Genomic DNA, 22,234 nt, shown 5'->3' on the forward strand with positions numbered 1-22,234 from the left:
AAGCACTGGGGTTATTTATTTCATATATACTGATTTATTGAGCTAAGATTTAAAAATCTCCAAGGTAATTCAGGTTTTATCCAATTTTTGTGTGATGATAACTTTTCATAAGTGCTGAAAATGGGGTAAATGCTTTCCAATTCCTTGATACATGCCTGTTTAAGATTAAGGAATCTTAAGCTGGGACCTTCACCTTCTCTTGGTTTGTTCAAGACAGTTCTGAAGTGCTTGGGGACTGGGGATTATGCCAATCAATTCCAGGATCAACAGAGGGTCGATAGCTTATTCCCAGTTCACTTAAAACCATCACTCCTGATTAGTCAATTTCCAATATGATATCTTCTTTAATTTTCAGTTTAATTTTTACATCTTGCATAGAGTTGCTAGACACCTTTCCTTATGAACACTGGCAACCAGGTGAGTACTGATATATTAGCCTTCCAGTCATGTTTCCTCTTTCTACAAATTAGAGTGCTATATGTGTCATGCTTGATATCTTTTCAATATGGTTATTCACTTACTGCATTATTATCATTTACACACTCAATCTCTCAAACTTTACCCATGAGAATATTTCTACTAAAACAAAACAAAACAACAACAACAACAAAAACTTAAGCTATAGAAATAAGATACTATTGTCTATTGTCAGTGATATGTCTAAGCTACTTAGGATTGTATTTAACATAGAAGGAATATCCAATATGTATTTATTTAATAGATGAGAGGAAGGAAAATAGATGAATAAATGATTTTCATGTAAAATGTAATCATTATCTGTAAGCATTAGATGGCGTTTTCCTTTTATGAAGGGAGGGTAGGCATCTTTAAGGATGCTCGCTACTGCTATGTAGCCTTCAGCAGGAGTGCAGCATGTAGCATCCCAGAGGGCAGCTCAAGTGTTCTGATGAGAATTAAAACTAAATTATTCTTTAAAAGATTAATTGATTTGTATGAGATGAAGAAGTTTTTGGAATCATAAAAATGATATGAATTTGACTCTATTTCTAGACCATTTTAATTTTTTTCTAATGAAAGATATAAACATATTGGTTAATGTGTAGTTTGGAACAAATACCCCAGTGAAATATCTGCTTTCCCCTGTGAGCAAGGGCTAAAACATGACCTTTAATTTAGAGTAACATTTTACTTGCAAAAAGTGATATTTCACATAGAATTCTTTCACACAGAATTCATGCTTAAACAGTTCAGATGGTTCACAAAAGAAAAATCTAGAACAAAATATATGAAATATATATCTTTATCTTTAAAATAACTTAAAAAGTAAAATGTTCCTTTTAAGTGTATCAATGTGGCAGCAAAAGAGAACAACTGGTAACAACCAGAGCCTTTTGTGTACTGTCAACAGGAACAAAATTGCTTTTCATGAGGGGATCAGTGATTTGGATCAAGAGTGTAATACTTTACTACATCTGGTCAACAAATTACAGAAACTTACAATAGTATAATAATCATTTCACTGCTAAGGAGAACATGTTCATAGAGATGAGAATAAAATTATGCAAGACTAAAATGTTTGGACTTTAATAACACTACAACTGCTTCATCTAAAAGTAAAATGGTTATCTCTCCTCACTAGCACTTATCTAAGCCTGAAGTGTGTTCTAGGTCAGTCTTCATCATTCAAGATCCTTCTCAGAAGGGATAATTTTGAAATTGCCAAAGCTCACTTAATATATACTTATTATATCACATGTTGTATGTGATATTTACCTGCATGTTAGGTATCACAGGCTCAACCAATGAGAGATATTTCTAAACAACTGAAATAGATTTGGACTGTAATTCCAAAGAGAATTTCAGTACTTTGTTCTATTGTTTGAACAGCTGTTTTAGCTTCATTTTTATGGAGATATTCTCATATTCATACAAAAGTTCTTTTTAAATGAACATGGGGCTGCATTTAAATATGAACAATGACTTAAGAAACAAAAGCAAGTAATATAAGGTTCATATTTGGCTTAATTAAAAGGATTAGGATACTATAGAAGAGTTCAGTTAACATACAGGTATAAGAAAGCAATTTGGGTACTAAACCTCAAGTGTGACTGCTGAACATTTCAGTTTTAAAGAATAAGGTAGTTTCTCTATCAATCAAGATTTTCCATCATGTTATAAATCAAGTTCTACTACACAGAGGCCAGCTTCATGAACTGGAATTGCAAAATATCACTAGTGAAGATTTAGTAATAAACATGTCCAAACTTTATAGTTCTCTTTGTGTCTCCTGCAGGAAAAAATTAACATTATATAATACCTATTTGAAGAGAATTTATTTCTAAGGTAATTTAACAGTTAGTCACCAATTGCATGGAGATGTGTAAGTTAGTGGCTCCTTGCTAGTTATCCTAGTAACATTACTTCTTCCACAACTGCTAACATGACTAAAATACATCACTGAAGATCTCTTGGGCTGTAGGCACTGGGGTTAAGTGTTTTTACATGAAAGATTGTTCTTATTTCAAAGGCTGTTTTCTTCTTTAAAGGAAGAAAACATGATTATTCAAAACACAAGTGATTCACTCTCAAAGGAGGATAAATGAGAGCAGGTGTGATTTAAGGCCATTTGTGAGCTTGCATGCATTGGAAAGTGTCTGATAAGGGAAGGCTGGAATGAGCCAAAACTCATAAAATTCTAGAAACATAAGCAGTATGGAAGTATAATTTCTATACAATAGGAAGCATTTCCAATGAGCACAGCCAATTCACCTCAAAAATCTGTTTCTGAGGCAAAGGTGCATACTTTTAATCCCTGCACTAAGGAGGTAGAGGTAAGGTGGATCTCTATGAGTTCGAGGTCAGCCTGACCTACATAAGGAGTTCTAGGACAGTCAGGGCTATATAATGAAACTCTTGTCTGAAGAAAAAAAAAAACAAGAGAAAAATGTTTCTGTGGGTTTCCACAGAAGCTGAGGAAGAGTTACACAGTGACAAATAGGAAGAGAATTATACCCTTAACAAAGAGCTTCTCCTACATGGCTTCTCCAAGTCAAGTGGGAACCAATCTCCTTTTGAACAAGCCTGTGTATTGCACTATCTAACTGAGAACAATGAGCTAGCCACAGATACAGAGAAAGCATCCCTGAAATTCAGCTAATATTAAGAATAGTCTAAGATTCATTTTAAAATGTAGCAATTATTTTGAACTTAATTATTTTTATGGTTTTAACTAAGCCAATACTGATTTTCTAATGTTCTCAAATGGACTGTTTGGGGTAGAGGTACTGTGAACTATGGGGAACAACTTTTGTTTTTGTACTGGTTTCTCTGTTTCTGGTACCTAAGTGCTGTCATATGCTCTCTGCAAACTGCACTTGCTTCTACTTTAGTCACAATTACAGATTGGCTATTTTAACCATATAATCACACTAGGGTACATAAACCAAGTGTGCAGTCATGGCCTTACAATCTCAGCTACTCAAGGCTGAGGCTACAGGGTCACACACTGGAGGTCTATCTGCCCAACACAGTAAGTTCATGATTAGCTTGGGCAGCAATTACAACAAAGCCCCTTGCATAGAAAGAGAATCTGTATTTCTTACTTACTAAAAAATAATGCCAAGGTTGGTTTCTTTCCCACCATGTCTAAAGTTTCTTTTTCTTTTCAGTCTTTATGAGTTGCTTTGATTTACACGATTTTCCCTTCATACCAAGCATTCAAAAGGCAGGAGTCAATTTTCCATCACTAATGTCTCGCTAGATTCTTGGTTCTCAACCTATTGGTTGCAAGCTTTTTAGGGGTTGAATAACCCTTTCACAGGGGTCACCTAAGACCATCAGAAAACACAGATATTTATAGTGAGATTCATAACTAGCAAATTTACAGTTGTGAAGCAATGAAAATAATTTTATTGTTGGAGGTCATCACAACATGAGAAGCTGTATTAAAGAGTCACAGCATTAGGAAGGGTAAAAGCACTTCCATAGGCCCAAAGCTTTTAAATTTGTTGTGTCTTCCAATATGGTTGCTATTGCTTGATCTATATGGGGGTGTGCACCAGTGTACGAGTTTGGGTTTTTTAGTAACAGTAGTAGAGTACCTACACAGAGCTTCCCTGTGCTGAGAAACCCCCTCCTCCAGGTGTTGTATCTTTATGTCTTTCAACTTGTTTTCATTGGGTATGGTTTCTGGGCCCCTCTACAGTATCTGGATCCATTTATACTGCCCTGGTGTCTATTAAAGTGATATATTCAATTAAATAGAGACTTATATGTATGCACTATAGTAAAGCAGTCATGTTCCTTAATCTGATAACATAATAAGTTCATAAAGAAACAGCTGTGTCAGGAGAGTCGCTAAAGGCACAGGGCATCATCACAGGGACTATCATGCAGAATCTTGAGTCCTACACTAGGACAATTATGCTTTTACTGCCCTGCCTTCAAGAGAATTCCTCATCTTTCATCACTCTTGTCTTAGGGAGCTTCTACCTCACTCAATTTGGGCCCAGGTTTGAATGTGGCCTTAGGAAGTTATCTATCTGAAATTTTATTATTTATTCACTGTATACAACTTTACTATTTATTGATCTAAACAGAATAAACACATCCCATTATTTACCTGGATATTGTTTTGCATGTGACAAGAATCCAGTAAGTGCTCATTGGGTAGATACTTTACTCTTTTTTTTGTTGTTGTTATTTGAATGTGTGGTGGTTTGAATAGGAATGGTCCCCACTGACCATTTGTATTTGAATGTATGGCCCATAGGAAGAAGTGGCAATATTAGGATGCCCAAGCTATGCCCAGTGTGATGCACAGTCTCCTTCTGCTGCCTGAGGATCACTAGGTAGAAGTCTCAGCTCCTCCAGTACCATAATTGCCTGTATGCAGCCATGCTTCCCATCATGATGACAATGGACTAAAATTCTGAAGCTGTAAGCTAGCCCCAATTAAATAACTAAATGTTTTCCTTTATAAGAGTTGCTGTGGTCATGGTGTCCCTTCACAGAGATGGAAAGCCTAACTGAGAAAGTATGTATAATATGCGAGTGTGGGCATGTTGGTGTCACAGTGTGCATGCAGGGATCAGAGGATAACTTGCAGGAGATGGGTTTCCCCTTCCAGCATGGTTTTCTAGGATGAAGCTTATGTTCCCAGGCTTTTGAAGGAAAACATTTTGAATTGAACCATCTCACTAGTTTTAATTCTATTGTCACAACTCTGGAGACCCAGTTTTCATGGAAATTATGTCAGCTCAACAGAATGCCCATTTTCTGGGACAACCTGTATTGTAAAATTGGTAAGTTTCCATTCCATTCAGGATTCTCTTCCTCCAAATTACACATAACCAGGGTCCATAAGAGTCCCTGAGTATTTAAAATTATATTTATCTCTTCAAAATATATAATTTCTTTGTACTGAAAACTTTTAAAATACTTTCTTCTGACACTGTGAAATGTAGTTATTTAAATTCGTGCCTTTTTCTTGACTCATGGAAACTTAACTATCTAATGATTATACCTCCTCTTGCTGAGGTTTTGTTTTGTTTTGTTTTGTTTTGTACAAATATGAAGCTCCAAGCAGAGTCTTAGGGAAGTGGCTATTTAACTTCCTTAGGATGATAATGAACATCGAATTGGTATATTTCAGGAACAAATATTCTAATGCTATACCTACACTTCAATGTATAACTTGACCCACTGATCTCACTCAGAAAACAAATAAACATATTCAAGGTCAATATCACATATAATATTTCCATAACTTGTCCATTTATGAATTATAACAGGGAAAAGAGGCCGGGCTTATTTCATACATCCTATGCAAGTTATCTAGTAATCTAGGATAGCCAGTATGTAATCATTATAGATAATTTATAATCCATTTAGAGCACAAGAATAACAATTCTTTTGACTTCCATATTCAGACAGCCCTACTTTTCCAGCTGGAAAAGTATACTTAAAGAAAACTAACACAGGAACCCAGTGTCTCTGCTCTCCACCTGATATCTTTAGGAATCCTAAACAATGGGCCATCATACTCTTTCCTAGATTACACCATAAATTCCTTTAGAGGCCTTCCCTTAACTCCTGGGCACTCCTTTTCCTGTTAGAGTTGAATATAGCAACAGACACCACTTCTCCCATCACATACTGGCTCCTGGGGTTTAAGAAGTATGGCAAATAGTGGGTACTCAGTAAGCATTTGCTCATCAGTGACTCAATACCTCTGTGATTGTCTAGTTCTGCCTTGATAAGGCACAAATCTGGCTCACCTAGTATTCCTTCTGATCACTCTCTTGACTAATGAGAAGGTGAGTAAACAATATCTTTTGGGGTTACCATTAAGTCCTGCTTACCAACCAGATTTTTTTGTTATTTTAATATTGACCTTGGTGCTAAAATAGCAAAACTTGATTGAACTTCTACCATCTTCAAAGGAATTATTGATGATAATAATAAAAATCCACAGCACTAATTTTACATTAAAATATATAAATATATAACATATCAATAAACTAGTATAAAATCCAAATGCATAATTTTATAATGATTTGTATTCAGTCTTATGGTATTTGTCATATTCTATTTACAAAAATAGAAAAAATGAAATAGTTCATACAAAAATAACATTAAAAACAAAGGAGAAAAGTAGAGTTAATTTACATATTTCATTCCCGTCTTTGATCTCATATGAGAGATGCCAATTTCTGAGAAGAATGATCCAAACCTACAAAAGAGTTCTATTCAAAATACTTCTCTAATATTTGCCTTTATAGGTACATAAAATCAAGTTGTGCATAGTTTACAACAACTTTGTATCTAAAAACATTCCCTAAATTTAAAAATTAGAAGCTACTAACAAAGAACAAGACTGCTGCCTAGCAGATCCTCAAAGACAATCAGTCAATCTATCTCCCCCTGAGTTTAGAGAGTACTATGCAAGACACATGCACTCTGCAAAAGGAGACCAGGAAATATGTGATATTAAGAACCTTCATTGTCCGAAAACTTCCTACAATTTCATCTGGCCGCCGTGCGCCACTGTAGCCTCATTTCCTCCCATTGAGAAGAGGCCGGCAGCTGCTCGGGCTTCCTCAGCTGCAGCCCTTAGCCCTCTCGCCCTATGTCACAGACACTGTCTGAGGCAGAAGTGGGAGCCCAAATGGAAGCAGGACACAAAATTCTTAAAAAAAAAATCTTGTGAGAAACAGCGTTTTGAACTTGACTTTGAATAGGGCTATAGATTAGGTCAACAAAGGGGCCAAAATCCTGAAGTGATGTCCCTTAAATAATTGAGACTAATTCTTAAACACTATTATGGGGTCATAAAACACCAAGCCTGGAAATTAAAGATTTTTATGCCTCATCAAAAAGTCTTTGAATGTAGTTCCCTGGCGTCCTGCCAATAAGGGCAGCTCTTGGGGGAGAACCCTATGCCAAAGGCCAAAAAGGCAGCTGTGTTATTCAGCTTCCAAGGGCTTCCAACTCAACACCCACACAAGCTCAATTATGAACAAATTAAAGGGATCCAGACGGAACATAGTAATTCTGGTAATTTAAATAAATAGAGGAAAGTCTGCAATTAGTAGAGAAAGATTGATTTTCTGGAAAACCCCAAAGTATCTACCCAGTCCCTTAAATTGCACTCCAGCCATTGAATAAGTATAGTTACAGCCAAATGCTTAAAAATAAATTTCTTGTCTTTATTTTCTTAATCATCATTGGTCTGTCTTAAACATGACCACATGCATGCTCCAAAGATATCTACTAAATATTGAAACAAAAATGGCCTCCCCAAATTTAGCCTGGTTCCATAGAAATTAAGAATACCAAGTGAAACCGCTGTCAGTTTTTGCATTATGCTTTAAGGTGTGGCCATACTGAAACCCTTGTGGAAAAATTTCACATGTAAAACTGTAGTTAACCAAATGAATTTTACATGTTTAGAGAAAACAGTTATTCAAAAGGAATCAGAGATTAGTTGTATACATGCTACTTAATTGGTTTACTTTTAGTTTATTAACAAAGAAAAATATATACTGTCACTCTGTATAGATCCTTACAAATCACTTAATAAAATTCAATACCTGTTCTTGACTTAACAAAAGGACTAGTGAAAAAAGTTTAGGAAACTGGGACTACAAAGAAGCTATTTAAACCTGATAAAATGGTTCTCTCAGGAACCCATAAATACCATTTACACACACACACAAATAACCCCCCCCACCCACATGTACAGTGAGAAAACATTCCTATCAAATCTTTAAACTCACTTTGATTATTTGATGCTAATGTTCATGGGAGAGTCAGGGCATTTGAAGAGTCAAAGTACTTTAACTTTGAAAAGAAAATCTAGTTTTCTACTTAAAAAGATGAATCGGGAGAAAGTTATCCTGTAAGTAAAATTCAAAGTAATGGCATGATGATTTGCACAGGTTGGCACCTTGTCTAGGGCAGATTTATATGTCAATAAACCAGCATGTGTATAAACCCACCCATATACAAATGCAAAGGAGTCTAGTATTTAACGAGGTTGCATTCCAAATTAATAGTAAAGAGTAAATAATATATTAAGTTTTTATATATCTTTAGAAATATTCATATGCTATGAATAAAAATATATTATTAATCATTTTTACAAAAGCCACTTGAAGAAAATAAATGAGATAAATAGGACACCAAAAACCAGAACCAAACCAAAGGCAGACAAGATGGGGTTATATGGAAATAAACCTAGACTATGCCTGTGTTTCCGTGTGCATATGTGAAGCAGGGAGGGTGGTGGGGCACATCTCTGTGAAGGAGCCAGACACTGACCACAGAGGCAGTCTCAATCACTCTCTGCCTTAGATTTGAGACAGGGTATCTTACTGTACCTGGATGTTTCTTCTTGGCTGGACTGGCTGTCTGGCGAGCTCCCAGAGGTCTTCCTATGTGCCTTCTCAATTCCGACATGACAAAGCATACTCACTTCTGGTGCTTTTAAGGTGTGTACTAGGGCTCTAGATTTAGGCCCTCATGTTTTACAGTGTACACTTTATTGACTGAGTACTTGTATCAGCCTCATCAAACCATGCTTTACAGCTGGGCGATGGTGGCGCACACCTTTAATCCCAGCACTTGGGAGGCAGAGGCAGGTGGATTTCTGAGTTTAAGACCAGCCTGGTCTACAGAGTGAGTTCCAGGACAGCAAGGGCTACACAGAGAAACCCTATCTCGAAAAAAACAAACAAACAAACAAAAAAAACAAACAAACAAAAAACATGCTTTATGGTAAAGAATACCAAGATCAAAGGGAAAACACAAGTAACAAAAGAATAAAAAATAAAAAGGAACAAATGGCATACTGGCAAGGGACAAATAAATGAATTCAAATAAGAAGAAGCAAATGGGCCAAAAGAAAGATACATTAAATAAAACCTTCAGTTCAAGTCCCATTTAAATTGGGAAGAGAAAAGCAAAGTTTAAATCAAAAGAGTCATTCGTGGGGGGCTAGAAAAGGGGAAACTATTGGAAATGTAAATAAAAAATATATCGAATAAAAAAATAATAATAAAAAAAAAGAAAAAAAAAAAGAGTCATTCACTCAGGACTATGCGATGAGTCCAGTGTGCTGGTGGCATGATCATGTGCATGAGGGCTAAGCAGAGTACACAGCACAGCAGGCAAGGATATTCGTGTGTAAGCCCTGAGTGTGTCTGGTGACTGGGGAAGTGGGTGGGGATGTGGAGGCTGAAGTTTTCATAAGACTTTGCCTGTCTTTGGAAAGAATATAAGGAAAAAACAGTAAATAAGTAAAAATAAGTAACTGGCATCTCGCCTTTTAAAATTAATTTCAACATCTGAAAAGAATTCAATATAGAAGTTAAGGTTATGGTTTGACACCGAGATGGGGTCCACAGCCTTTGAAGATTCCTATAGACGTTTTAAAAGACAGTGTTGGCTTCACAGTCCCAGATGGCCTTAAATCAACCTCCTCTTGCCTCATCCAACCAAGTGGCTGGAGTTATACATGTCTTAAGCATCTACCACCACACTTAGGTCATGGAAAGTTTTTGACAGAGAACTAGCCAGTCTAAAGTCATCACTCAATAAATAAATATGAACATTTATCCTTTCATGTCTTTTTATTTTTAGCCATATGAAGCTGATGCTTTTTCCAGGTTAAGAAAATATTATGTGAGTATTCTGTCTTAATATTGTAGATTTCTTTAATGGGAATTAAATCCAGGGCCCTGTGTATGCCGAGGAAGTACTGTACCAGCTGAACCACATTTCCAGGTCTAAGGTTCATTATTAGTTTCTAACTTTTGAATTTGTATTTTATCCTGCTGAGAGCACTATTTCTCTAAACATCATCATTATCAACACTTTATATTATATATGTGTGTGTGTGTATGTATGTATATACATGCATGCATACATACATACAATCTCAATGGTACTTTAAGCCACAAACAAATTGACTTCCGTAATCAAAGAGGAGACACTTCCAAATGATCAGTGCTAGAGTACCACAGGGCTTATCCAGTGTAAAAGACAACACATTTAGTAAGCTCACTCAACTTTCTCTTTGCAGATAAAGACCAAGTGTTCCTATACTGCGCACTAGCAAACTTTCTTAGCCTTAAACTCATACTTCTCAGAAGGGGCTCAAATTTAACAACTGCCGGGAAAAAAAAAGTTTTAATAGCATCCAACTAAGTCACTTTGCAACAGCGCATTTTAAACCATATAGTTCTTTTTTTTCTTTTTCTTTCTTTTTTGCTTAGAAGTTAGGTCTTTATATCAAATACCCCATGGACTTTTGAATACATTGAACAAACATTACTATTATCATTTTTCATGAGAGTGTACCTATCATGACCAATAAAATATGATAGATGAAGGCTAATATACATATTTCAGAAATAAGGTTCAATTTAAAAGAGAAAGTTTTCTCAATAATGAAGTGTTGGTATTAATTATACCATCACATTCCTCAGCCTTCATCAGAGAAGCGTCTATTCATAATAGACGGTGATTAACATGAAGACAGACAACTGGTCAAGGTATAGAGAGAGACTCCAGAATCCCTGTTCCTAAATAGGACATCTGTATCACGCCCCCCTGTACCCAAGATCAATACAGAAGAGGAGACTAAAGGAGTTTAAGAGCCAGAGACAGCGATGAGCACAAGGAAACTGTGTCTACTGTGAACTGACAGGGACAGTGTGCACATGACCTGTGAAAGTTCAAGCCAGACCAAAGTCCAAGATGTTCCTATACTGCCCACTAGCAGGACCACTCTCCCTTGTCCAAAGGGGGAGAGGAGGTAGGCATCAATTCCCACAGTTAGCTGAGGCGATATTAGCAGTGAAATGGAGAAAGTGTGTTTTTCTTTAAGAGTACAGCCTCTGGTAAGGCAACCACTCTCCAGTGGTAGGCCATAGCCTCGGGAATGTATGGGTAGGGCAGAACTACTTGGACTTTATAGATGTTGAAAGGAGTTGAGGATGGAGGTAAATATGATAAAAAAAATAAACACTTTTGGACATGACTGAGGTTTAATAATGGTGTAGACTTCGTAATATTTTTAGAAAATATATGATATACTAATTTTATCTTCGGCACAGGTTTTAGAATTATAATACTAGCCACTTTTTTTTAATTAAATGAGGAAAATGGCAATATATTTTGCTCCCCAAATTTAAGAGCTGTTTCTTAAATTTTTTAAAAATTTTTTCGATATATTTTTTATTTACATTTCAAATGATTTCCCCTTTTCTGGTGCCCCACTCCCCGAAAGTCCTATCAGCCCCCTTCCCTCCCCCTGTTTTTCCACCCAACCCTTCCCACTTCCCTGTTATGGTTTTGCCCTATACTGCTACACTGAGTCTTTCCAGAACCAGGGGCCACTCCTCCTTTCTTCTTGTACCTCATTTGATGTGTGGATTATGTTTTGGGTATTCCAGTTTTCCAGGCTAATATCCACTTATTAGTGAGTGCATACCATGATTCATCTTTTGAGACTGGGTTACCTCACTTATTATGATGTTTTCCAGCTCCATCCATTTGCCTAAGAATTTCATGAATTCATTGTTTCTAATGGCTGAATAGTACTCCATTGTGTATATATACCACATTTTTTGCATCCATTCTTCTGTTGAGGGATACCTGGGCTCTTTCCAGCTTCTGGCTATTATAAATAGGGCTGCTATGAACATAGTGGAGCATATATCCTTATTACATGCTGGGGAATTCTCTGGGTATATGCCCAGGAGTGGTAGAGCAGGATCTTTCAGAAGTGACATGCCCAGTTTTCTGAGGAACCGCCAAACTGATTTCCAGAGTGGTTGTACTAATTTTCAACCCCACCAGCAGTGGAGGAGTGTTCCTCTTTCTCCACATCCTTGCCAACACCTGCTGTCTCCTGAGTTTTTAATCTTAGCCATTCTGACCAATTCATCTTATTTATAGAGAAACTGGAAAGACAGAACAGGAAATGTTTATTAAGCACTTCAAGAAAATGAATTGCTCCTTAAATTATTAGTAATCACAGATGTCACTGTCACATTAGCCCTTTGGTTTGTCACAGGTTGGCACTTAAGCAAATCCCCTTCTGACCAGTGCTCCTGACAGCCGCCTTGTTGGGCTTTCTGTCTGTCTCACACTACAGGCGATTAGAGTACATGCTTCCCAACAATTTAGTTTATTTATAGAAACTAGAATCAATTTCTCTTGTTCCATTGTGATTGAACATTTTCCTGAGCTTCTGTAAATGAGCAAGAGATAAGCCCTATTTATCCGACCATTGGGTAGAGCTTGCAGTTTTGATGATTCAGTTTCCTTGTTAATGTTAATGAGATATGTAATATGCCTTAAGAAAAAACACTTTCGGAGGTTGGCCCCCGAACATTCAAGATAAAATGAATATTTTTCTCTGAGTGTATGCTACAATTTTTAAGTTCTCAGAGGAGGAGAGCAATGTTCTTCAGTGTCTGGAAAGTCTTACTGCCTCATGCTCCGGTCTATACTGTTGCCAGAGTCCTGGAACTCCCCTTGCAGCTAACACATCCTATGCTGTTTAGTCAATGCAGCAGATCTACTACTCCCCTCTCTAATGTCTTAGGATTTGGTGATACATAGTTGACAAAACCAATGAGGAGTACCATTTGACCCAAGTTTCTTCCCAGGCCAAACAACAGCTATGCCCACCAGGCATGATATATGCAAACTGGAACCAATACACCAATGCAAAGGCAGGCAAGCTCAAGCTTTTTCCTGAATGTCAAGTTTTCCAGCATTAGTTGGGTTTCTTCTTTTGACCAACAGTGGGAGAGAATCATGTGGAATGCTTCATAACACTAAGCATTTCTCTTTCCTGTTCAATCAGGTTTTTCACAATTATATGTGTGAAAAGGAATAGAAAGACAGTGTGAACAGCTTCTGAAGTTGAAGAGACAAAAACCGGACTACTTTTGAAAGTCAGATGGGTGGGGACTGGACAGCTGACCTGATGCATCTCCCCATTACTTACCAAGGTCCATGCTCTTGGAGGCTTTCAGGTTAATCGTTTCGGGCTGCCTGGCTGGTGTCACAATTCTGAAGTTGACATGTTGATCTGGAAAATATCCTGTGGAATCCACTCCAGAGCTGTGGAAAGAAGGTGTGTGTTATATTTGGGTTTAGACCAAGAGGCAAGGAGGGAGGAAGATCATGGATGGATATGGATACATACTTCTCACATTGCATATCTTCATTCTTCTTGAGCCTACAGCCATGTTTTTTTTTATTATCTTTAATCTTTTTGCAGTTCAGTTGTTTTCCCAGTCCTGTTCTGCCCTCTGACAGTTCCTCATCCCATTCCTCCCTGCCCATCTCCTTACCCCGACATTCGCTGACACCCTGACAGGCCTCCCCATTCCCTGAGGCCTCAAATCTTTCAAGGGTTACATGCATCTTTTCTCACTGAGGCCAAACCAGCCATTCCCTGCTGTATATGTGTAAGTGTCTCAGACCAGCTAGTGTATGCTGTCTGGTTGGTGGCTCAGTGTCTGAAAGATCTTGGGGGGTCCAGGTTTGTTTGGACTGCTAGTCTTCCTATGGGGTTGCCCTCCTCCTCAAGTTCTTCCAGCCTTTCCCTAATTCAACCACAGGGGTCCCAGACTTCAGACCAATTGTTGGGTATTAGTATCTGTGCAGTCATGTATTTTAAACCTATTCTTGACCCTCAGACTTCTTTTATGGCATGTAACAGTTCTGACCTATGTATGTTATCCTGCAGTATAATTTAACTATTGTGTTTGGATTGATAGCATCTTTTGTTCTTGCAGTGGTTTCTGCTGACTGGGATCCTGCTGCATCATATACAACTTCAGGTGGGTGAGGGGTACTCAGCAAGCCCCAACACTTCAAAGATGTTACTAGATACTAGGCCAGCCCAAAGTGGGCTCAGAGATTCCTAGGGGATAAGTGAAAGGGATGTCTCTATAAAGAAAAGCATCTTGAATGATTGATGGCTGCAGGAGACTGAGTTTTACCTTTTCTGGTGATCTTCAAAGAGTAATGTTAATGCAAGCAGAGTCTGTCCATCAATAACACCAAAAGAAAGCCACAGGAACAGCACAGTTGACAATTTAGACACAAATACATTAAATGCCCTTTATGGATTTCTTAGTACTTGGGGTCAATCTAAAGAATGTTGCTTCTTCTGAATACTCTATTTTGTTTGGGGATTCAGTACAAAGGATTATAGAAAGAAATTTCAGATAATGGCTTACTTTTGTTTAGAAAGAAGTAAGTATGCACTTTCCATAAATTAAGTTGCAACTGTTTTCTCCTTTGTACTTGGGTTTGCTAAAGTATATATGAGCAGCTCATCTCAGAACGATTTCTGTCCTAAACTCAGACTGGGTAACAAATCTGAATCCTTAGACAATCTGAAAGGATTGAGGTCAGGCATTAGAGAGCTTGGCATTTTAAACAACAAATAGCAACTTTCATGAATCATGAAATTATGAATGAGGATTTCTCTAAAATGCAGAGAACAATCTCAACTTTTAAACTAAATTCACGAGCCAAGTTTAATTTTTTTAAAAAATCTTATCATTGATATTTAATATTCCTTATCATTATCGTGAAATAGTAATCCTTATGATCACTTCTCGGCCTTTTGGCTAAGATCAGTGTAGTAATCCTCATGATCAAATAAATGAGCTTACACTTTTATAACCCAGTGAGTAGAAATAGAATGTCTTCTGAGAGGTACCACAGTACATTATGCAAGAGTCTTGGCCATAGAACACAAAGGACCAATTTACATCCTGACTGCTACTTGCTAGATGTGTGACTCAGGCAAATCATTGTACCATAATATCCTTTTACATAAAAGAGTATAATTATATTGTCCACCCTTAAGCTTCAGTCTTCTCATCTATAAAATGTGCAGTAAGAGAACCACTCTGTAAGGCCATTGTAAAAGTTTAAACAAATTCAGATATGCCAAATAGTGAGAATAGTGCCTACCACACAGTAAGAACTCAAGGTTTGTAATATTTTAATATTAGTAAGCTCCATTTCTGTGTGTCAAGGTGGTTACAGAATAAGTGCTCAGGATTCTTTTCAATGCAAACATTTCCATGAAAACTATGTAGAAAATTTGAGTTTACAGTGTTACACAGATTCGTGGGGTTTCTTTCTTTGTATCTGGGTACACTGTCAATGAAGAAAGGCTTCAAGTGCTATAGACATGTCCAATGATGCCAAAGAATGTCAACTGTGCCCAAGAATCCATGACTCATTTAGTGTTACTGATGTCAGCATGGTTAAATGCAAATACTCCAAGTTCTCCTTGTAATTTTACAGAATTCAGAGGTGCTGCTGAGATCAAGAGCTACCTTGTGCTTTGGTGTTGTGGTAGCATGTGTTTTTACATGTGATATTCTTCCTTTATTTGCACGTAAGATTTTATGGTTTGATCTTGTGTGATGATGCAGGTTTAATGTCAGCAGGACACATGATCTTCACAGATTTAAAGATGAGGCAGAAGGGATTAAGGGTCATCCATCTCTTAGATAAGAGTCTGAGGCTTAAAGAAGGGGACTGATGGTCCTAGGTCTCGCAGCTGCTCAAGAGCACAGCCTGGACCTGAGTCACAAGCTTGGATTAAAATACTCGTTTGAATACATAAATATCAAAGTCTCTCCCTTATAAATTGAAGGTCTGATCAGTTTTCTAAGTAACTTGCATTTTAGGTCTGCTTTTGCTTCAACAGAGTACAGGTTGTGGTGAAAGAAAAGAAAACCAAGTAGTGGATCAAAGATGATGCTATATATTTTAATGACAGCCTTCAGGGAAGATGTTTATGGCCAATATGAATATTCCTCTCCAAAACAAAGATTTCATTGCATTTAAAGCACTCTGCTCATTACAGACTATGGGAATCTACCCAACTTGTGAGTGTATTGGTTAATCCAATTCAACCTCTTAGATTATCTTTTCAGGGATTGGCATGCCAAGAATAAGAGCTCAAAGTATCTAAACTTTGGAGAAATAATCATTCTTACCTATCACTATTCTACAAATAGTTTGGGGGTGACATATGATCGAGTATCAAATTATGATCTGCTCAAACAAAACAAATCTATTTTTGTAAAAATATTAGGATATAATTGAGGAAAATAAGATAAATGAAAGCTGTACTGTACATGTTGCAAATCATTTACCCGTATATACATATGTCTGATTACATCCATTAATTTGAAGTTATATACATCTGTTACCATTATTTTGAATGTGTCCAAATGCACAGTTTGAAAACGTTCATTAGAAGGATCCCTATTGCCATCTTACAAACTGGAAATGCAAAAGGAAACTGAAGTCAGATCTGCAGATATTTAAGGTGAGACATGAGGGTAATGCAAGACACGATGTGGTTAGAACCAATGTCAGCAGCTAGCACACTGAAGTAATGAGTGTAATATTGAATCAGTTAATGTGAAGATATTTTAGCTATTTAAGTTAGACGGGTTGAATCACTTGCAATTTTATGTTACACATTGAAAGCATTTGGAGTCAGGGTGACACAATGATTAAGTATAAAATATGACATATTTTAATTTTGAAGGAAGTTAGCATGTGCTCATGGCTGAGTGGGCTGCAGTTGGATGCTGTGGGAAGCTGGAAGCTGACAGCAGGCCAAAGACATGTCCTAGATAAAGGCCATGTTTTCAGCATGAACAACCAGGGAGTCTCTCAAATAGAAATGATACTCTTGTCAAATTATGCTGCATAATGAATAAATAAGGGCAGCAAGAAGCATATGCTGCTGTCCTGAAAATGGAAACAACCCAGGAATGTGAAAGACATAGGCGTCAGGAGTGGATGCTCAAGGAAGACTCTCCAAAAGTAAAAGACAAGGAGGAAGATTTGGAAGATTGGCCAAAAAAATCATTTGCAGCATCATGGGATCTATGCCTTGTGTATGTATCAGGGGGATATGGCTGAGAAAATATAAATAATGAAGGAATAACCAAATATCTAAATTGCTAACAATATTATCTTAGTTTCGGTTTCTATTGCTATGATAAAACACATGACCAAAAACAACTTTGGGAAGGAAGAAAATGCTTATTGCATTTTACAGCATTAGTCTATCATCCAAGGAGCTGATGCAGAGATGAGGGAGAAGGGCTGTTTATTGACCTGTTCCTCGTGGCTTCAGTCTGGTTTCTTATAGCACCTAGGACCACCTGCCCAGGGGAAGCCCCATCCACAGTTATCTGTGCCCTCTCATCAAGAAAATACCTCCACAGACTTGCCCACAGGCCAATCTTATGGTCTCATCGTCTGAATGACAGTCTCTCCTTCTAAATAACTCTAGCTTGTGTCAGTTGACAAAAGCTAGCCAGCACAGATATTCAACATATTCTGTTATTGTTTGGCTTTAAGTACTCATTGAGACTTTACAGCAAAAATCACATTTCCCATATATTTTGTTTTCATACATAGAGATTTTAAACTTCTCTCTTAAGCAATATCATTTTAAACTTCTCTCTTAGGCAATATCATTGATATACCAGAACTAAGTTTTGATTTCATGCTGTTTTAAAGAATAGGTATTAAATTTGATCAAATCTGCTTTCCCCTCTATATTCAAGAGAGCTTTTCTTGTATAGAGGAAGACTTGACCTCTGAAAGCACACATTTCCCTTGTGGAGAGCTTTTCCATGTTTGATTCGAAAGGTGTTGGGGGTGGGGGAAGCCTTCTTTGCTCAACTTCTCTGGCTCCCTTCCAGTCCTTCCTCACACATCCAAATCCCACTGCTGCTGGTCACCTAGGCAACACAACAGCTCGCAGGATGGTACAGGTCACAGGTTCCCAGGAGGGGGAGAGAGTTGCAAAGCATTAAGACTTGTTTTATCCACCTCAGAAATGTCTCTGTCCTTTTCTTCCCTATAATTTCTCCTTTCTCTTAGATCCTGCTACCTCCATGTCTAACAAGTCCCATGGGCTATAGCTTCCCCATCCACACATGAAATTGCTTAGGGTTTGACACTTGTCTCTGGTGTTGAAACATCCAATGCTTCTCCACTGCTTTCCAGAGAAGCAAGGTGCTCACGAACATGGCAAAACAGTTGCTTGTGTTGTTTGTTTGTTTTGGTTTGGTTTTATTACTGTGGCTCTCTAGTTCAAGGTCAGGTCCTGGGATACCTCAGCAATGTTGCTTTTGCTTAGGTTTTTGCCAATCTATTATCTACTGAATTCATCTTTGTGCTACCTGGATGGAATTGTGTGGCAGACACAGAATGATTTGTAAAGTAGAGTGAATGAAGCCACATAGAATATTGATTTTTATACATCATCAAACTCATTTTGGATTCAGGATCAAGACAGACAATATAGAGAATGAACAAAACTAACTACCTTCTACATTCTTTTAAAAAAAATTCCTAAGGGTGTTGGCCTAGCACACTATGATTCCCAATGTTCTTCATGATAATATTTTGAGAAAAATACTGATTTCAAAATCAAAAAATCAGAGGTAGTTCAACAGGAAGGCTTTCCTATGAGAGAGTTGGCTATACTCTTGTGTAGCCTTATTTTTAGCGCATTGTATTAAAAAGCATAATAGAAATGACACCAGCATTGCTGTAAGAAAAATGAAGAAATTTTACAGGGTTATCATGGGAAACAAAATGGAATAAAATACACAGTTTTTTAACAGCCATAATAAATACAGAAAATAGCAAAGAGACAATTTAATGATTTTTAAAACTCATCAGAAGAACAAAATCTATGAATTCCCCTAGTTAAATAGTATGTATGCTTAGTAAATCTTCTGCTTTTGTGCCTGTGTGAGTCTAAAAGTTATTGATTTTCTAGTTTCTATTACAGAGTGGCTATAATATTGGGTACCCTTTTCAATATTTTAGATTATATGGTGCTGCTTTAATTTTTAGGTTCCATTAACTTTCTTGGAGCATCTGTTTTTAAAATTTCTCTTGGGTTTGCCAATTACAAAGTCAAGAAAAAGAAAACCTGAGAGTTTATGCTTCTTAGGTTTTACTTTGCACCTTCCTATGTAAGGGGTTTTTTGTTGGTTGGTTGTTTTTTTTTTTTTTTTTTTTTTTTTTTTTTTTTTTTTTTGAGTTCTGCTATTCTGGTCTTCAAATTTGTTAGAGAAAACCAGCTATTTTCTTAGTGATGTTAATTATATAAGATGAATCTCAAAACAATGTAAGTTCTTAGTCACAAAAACCTTTCACTGGGAAGGAAAAATGGAGACTATGAGATTTCCATTCTGCAAAGAAATAGAGTTAAAATAAGGTTGCTGAGTTTTCCCAGAAAAACTATAACAGGGAACATTTATGATATATCATTTTATCGATACCTGTGACTGAAATCTTCAAGGCCCCATTCCAGACCTGGATGTGGTGGCGGGGATGGCGGTACTTCATTCTCAGCCCACCCATCACTGGGAAGCAATAGGTCTATAAAACAAAGAGCAAATGAAGCTGTAGTAAACTGGAGGGAGAAGGAGCCAGGGCTTACTTGTACTTCAGTCCATCTCACACATAAACCAACTTGGAAATCAATAGGCCTTCACCTAGGACAGAAGGAGTCTCATGAGTGCTCCCTGCCTGAGGTAACCTGTGACTCCTAAGAGATGTCAATCTGGGTGACCCGCTCACTAGCCACTATGGCAAATAAACCTACATATCTCTGTGACTTTCCTGGGAAAGCCCAGTGCTTAACAATATCCCCGATTTGTAGGAGACTCATAAAACATGTCTATTATACCTTAATATTTTGAAAGTATGGCTCTATAAATAAATACTCTGAATTATAATTTAGACATTTACCTGAGAAGGAAAAAGTACTGAAGAAAATATCTTGAGATCTGGGATACTGTTCAGTGTTTAGACAACGTAGGGGGCAAAGATTCATTTTTTTTTCTATCTGTACCATAGGGAGGGCTTGGAAGCAAAGGTTTGGAGTCTGAATTTGGGTTTTTCTACTTGACAAATGTGGCACTCTTTTACAGGCTATTTGGAAGTAGAAAAATGGCATTCATCCTGACTATCACTATTACTAACAGAAGTGAGTTCTGATGAAACCCTGTGGGTGGTCATTAATCAAATTGTTTGTTCTCAACATTTTTGTCTTTAATACAAAGACAAAATTTACTGTGGATGAAAAGAACTGTAGAACATTCTGGTAAGAACAAAGGTATTTTGCTATCTTATTTGTTTGCTTTTCTTTTGTTTCTGTTTGCAGTGGGACTTCCTTTTTTCTGCACTTAGCTCCTACTGTCCTGTGAATCTAAGACCATTACCCAACTTCTCCAATCCTCAAACTTTAAATAAAGAAATGATGTTATGAATACCTCCCCTGTGGTAGGGATGGAGCAAAGTAGAAGAACCTTTGCCTAACATGCACAACATCCCTGTCGTCCACATCAAGCACCACAAAATAAAATAAAATGACAATATAAAGACCAGGCATGAGGGCACACACACACACACACACACACACACACACACACCTTTGATTCAAGTATTTGGTAGTCAGAAGCAAAAGTATCTCAAAGAGCTTGAAGCCATCCTGGTGTACACTGAATCCAGAACTTGCAGAACTACTTAGAGAAACTCTCTTCCAAAACAAGCAAACAAGAACTAAAACAAACAACAACAACCACCAATATAAAATGGAATGTATGACCTGTGATGGAAGAGGAGGTAGATTAAATTTGGCAGCACAGTGACTCCTATAAATAAAGTGCTACCATTAACATATAAAATGTTATCATGCTATAAAAGGTAAATTCCACTGTTTATCTAATAACTTGAGATATTTGATATATTGTGGGCCTGATTTTCCCCTGAAGGCTAGAAGAGAAAAACTTTTCTGTCCTCAAGAGCTGTAGGTTGCAAGAGCATCCACCTCTGTATCTGCCAGGTGGCATCTACATGGCCCTCTGGGAGTTTAGGGGTTGCCCTGAATAAACTAGATCCTACAGATTATTATTTCTATGACATGTGACTCTTAAAAAGGTTTTATTAAGATTTTTTCTTTATGATGAGTGTTGGATATCCTAGATATTCTGGAAATGAAATTTTGGATGGTTTTAAACCACTATGCGGGCTTGCGAATCAAACCTGGGCTCTCTTCAAACCTGACAAAGAGATCTTCACTGCTTAAAGATCTCTCCAGCCCTGGCACATGGTTCTTATGCCATCTTCAAGGCTTGTGTAGAACAAAGCCATGCCTTTCATGAATAGGAGAGAATTCCCTCTTCTTGGATATCTCCAAAGTGGTTTGTGGCTTTAGTTTGTCTTTGCACTTAAACTGAAATATTAGGTCTTCTGTGATTTCAGGCCTGGTGGCTTATGGATGAGAATCTTACCATAAGATTTACTAGCTGTACTCAGTAGTTTCAGACTAGAACTCTACACATTTCTGCTGGGTCTCAACTTGTTGATTCACCCAGAAGATTTTGTGGTTTGTCAGTGTTCACAATAATGTTAGGTAATTCCTTTCTCTCTCTCTCTCTCATCTATCTATCTATCTATCTATCTATCTATCTATCTATCTATCCATCTATCTATCTATCTATCTAAAAATATTGCTGTTCATTCTGGTTCTTTAGAAAACTCTACCAAATATAGCCAACAAAGGGTTGCTCCAACTCTGCTCCAGGAAGTATTGTGGAATGGAGGGGTTGGCAGCAGAGCTGATAAGCTCCTAGGACTGAGGGTGGAAACAGGAAACCTGGTCACCAGG

At 37.3% G+C, this 22,234-nt stretch overlaps 1 protein-coding gene across 3 annotated transcripts in view; it reads right to left on the reverse strand.

Moving 5' to 3' along the window:
* The window catches only part of Pard3b (par-3 family cell polarity regulator beta), a 1,018,635-nt gene that overhangs the window by 376,412 nt on the left and 619,989 nt on the right, over positions 1-22,234 (reverse strand). For all 3 annotated transcript variants that reach the window (XM_052192632.1, XM_052192630.1, XM_052192631.1), the window contains exons 14-15: positions 19,842-19,941; positions 13,487-13,602 (exon numbers count right to left, since the gene is read on the reverse strand). In XM_052192632.1, coding sequence (XP_052048592.1) covers positions 13,487-13,602; positions 19,842-19,941 — 216 coding nt within the window. The remainder of the gene's footprint in view (positions 1-13,486; positions 13,603-19,841; positions 19,942-22,234) is intronic.

Source organism: Apodemus sylvaticus, chromosome 9 (genome assembly GCF_947179515.1).
Source record: "Apodemus sylvaticus chromosome 9, mApoSyl1.1, whole genome shotgun sequence".
Taxonomy (NCBI): Eukaryota; Metazoa; Chordata; class Mammalia; order Rodentia; family Muridae; genus Apodemus; species Apodemus sylvaticus.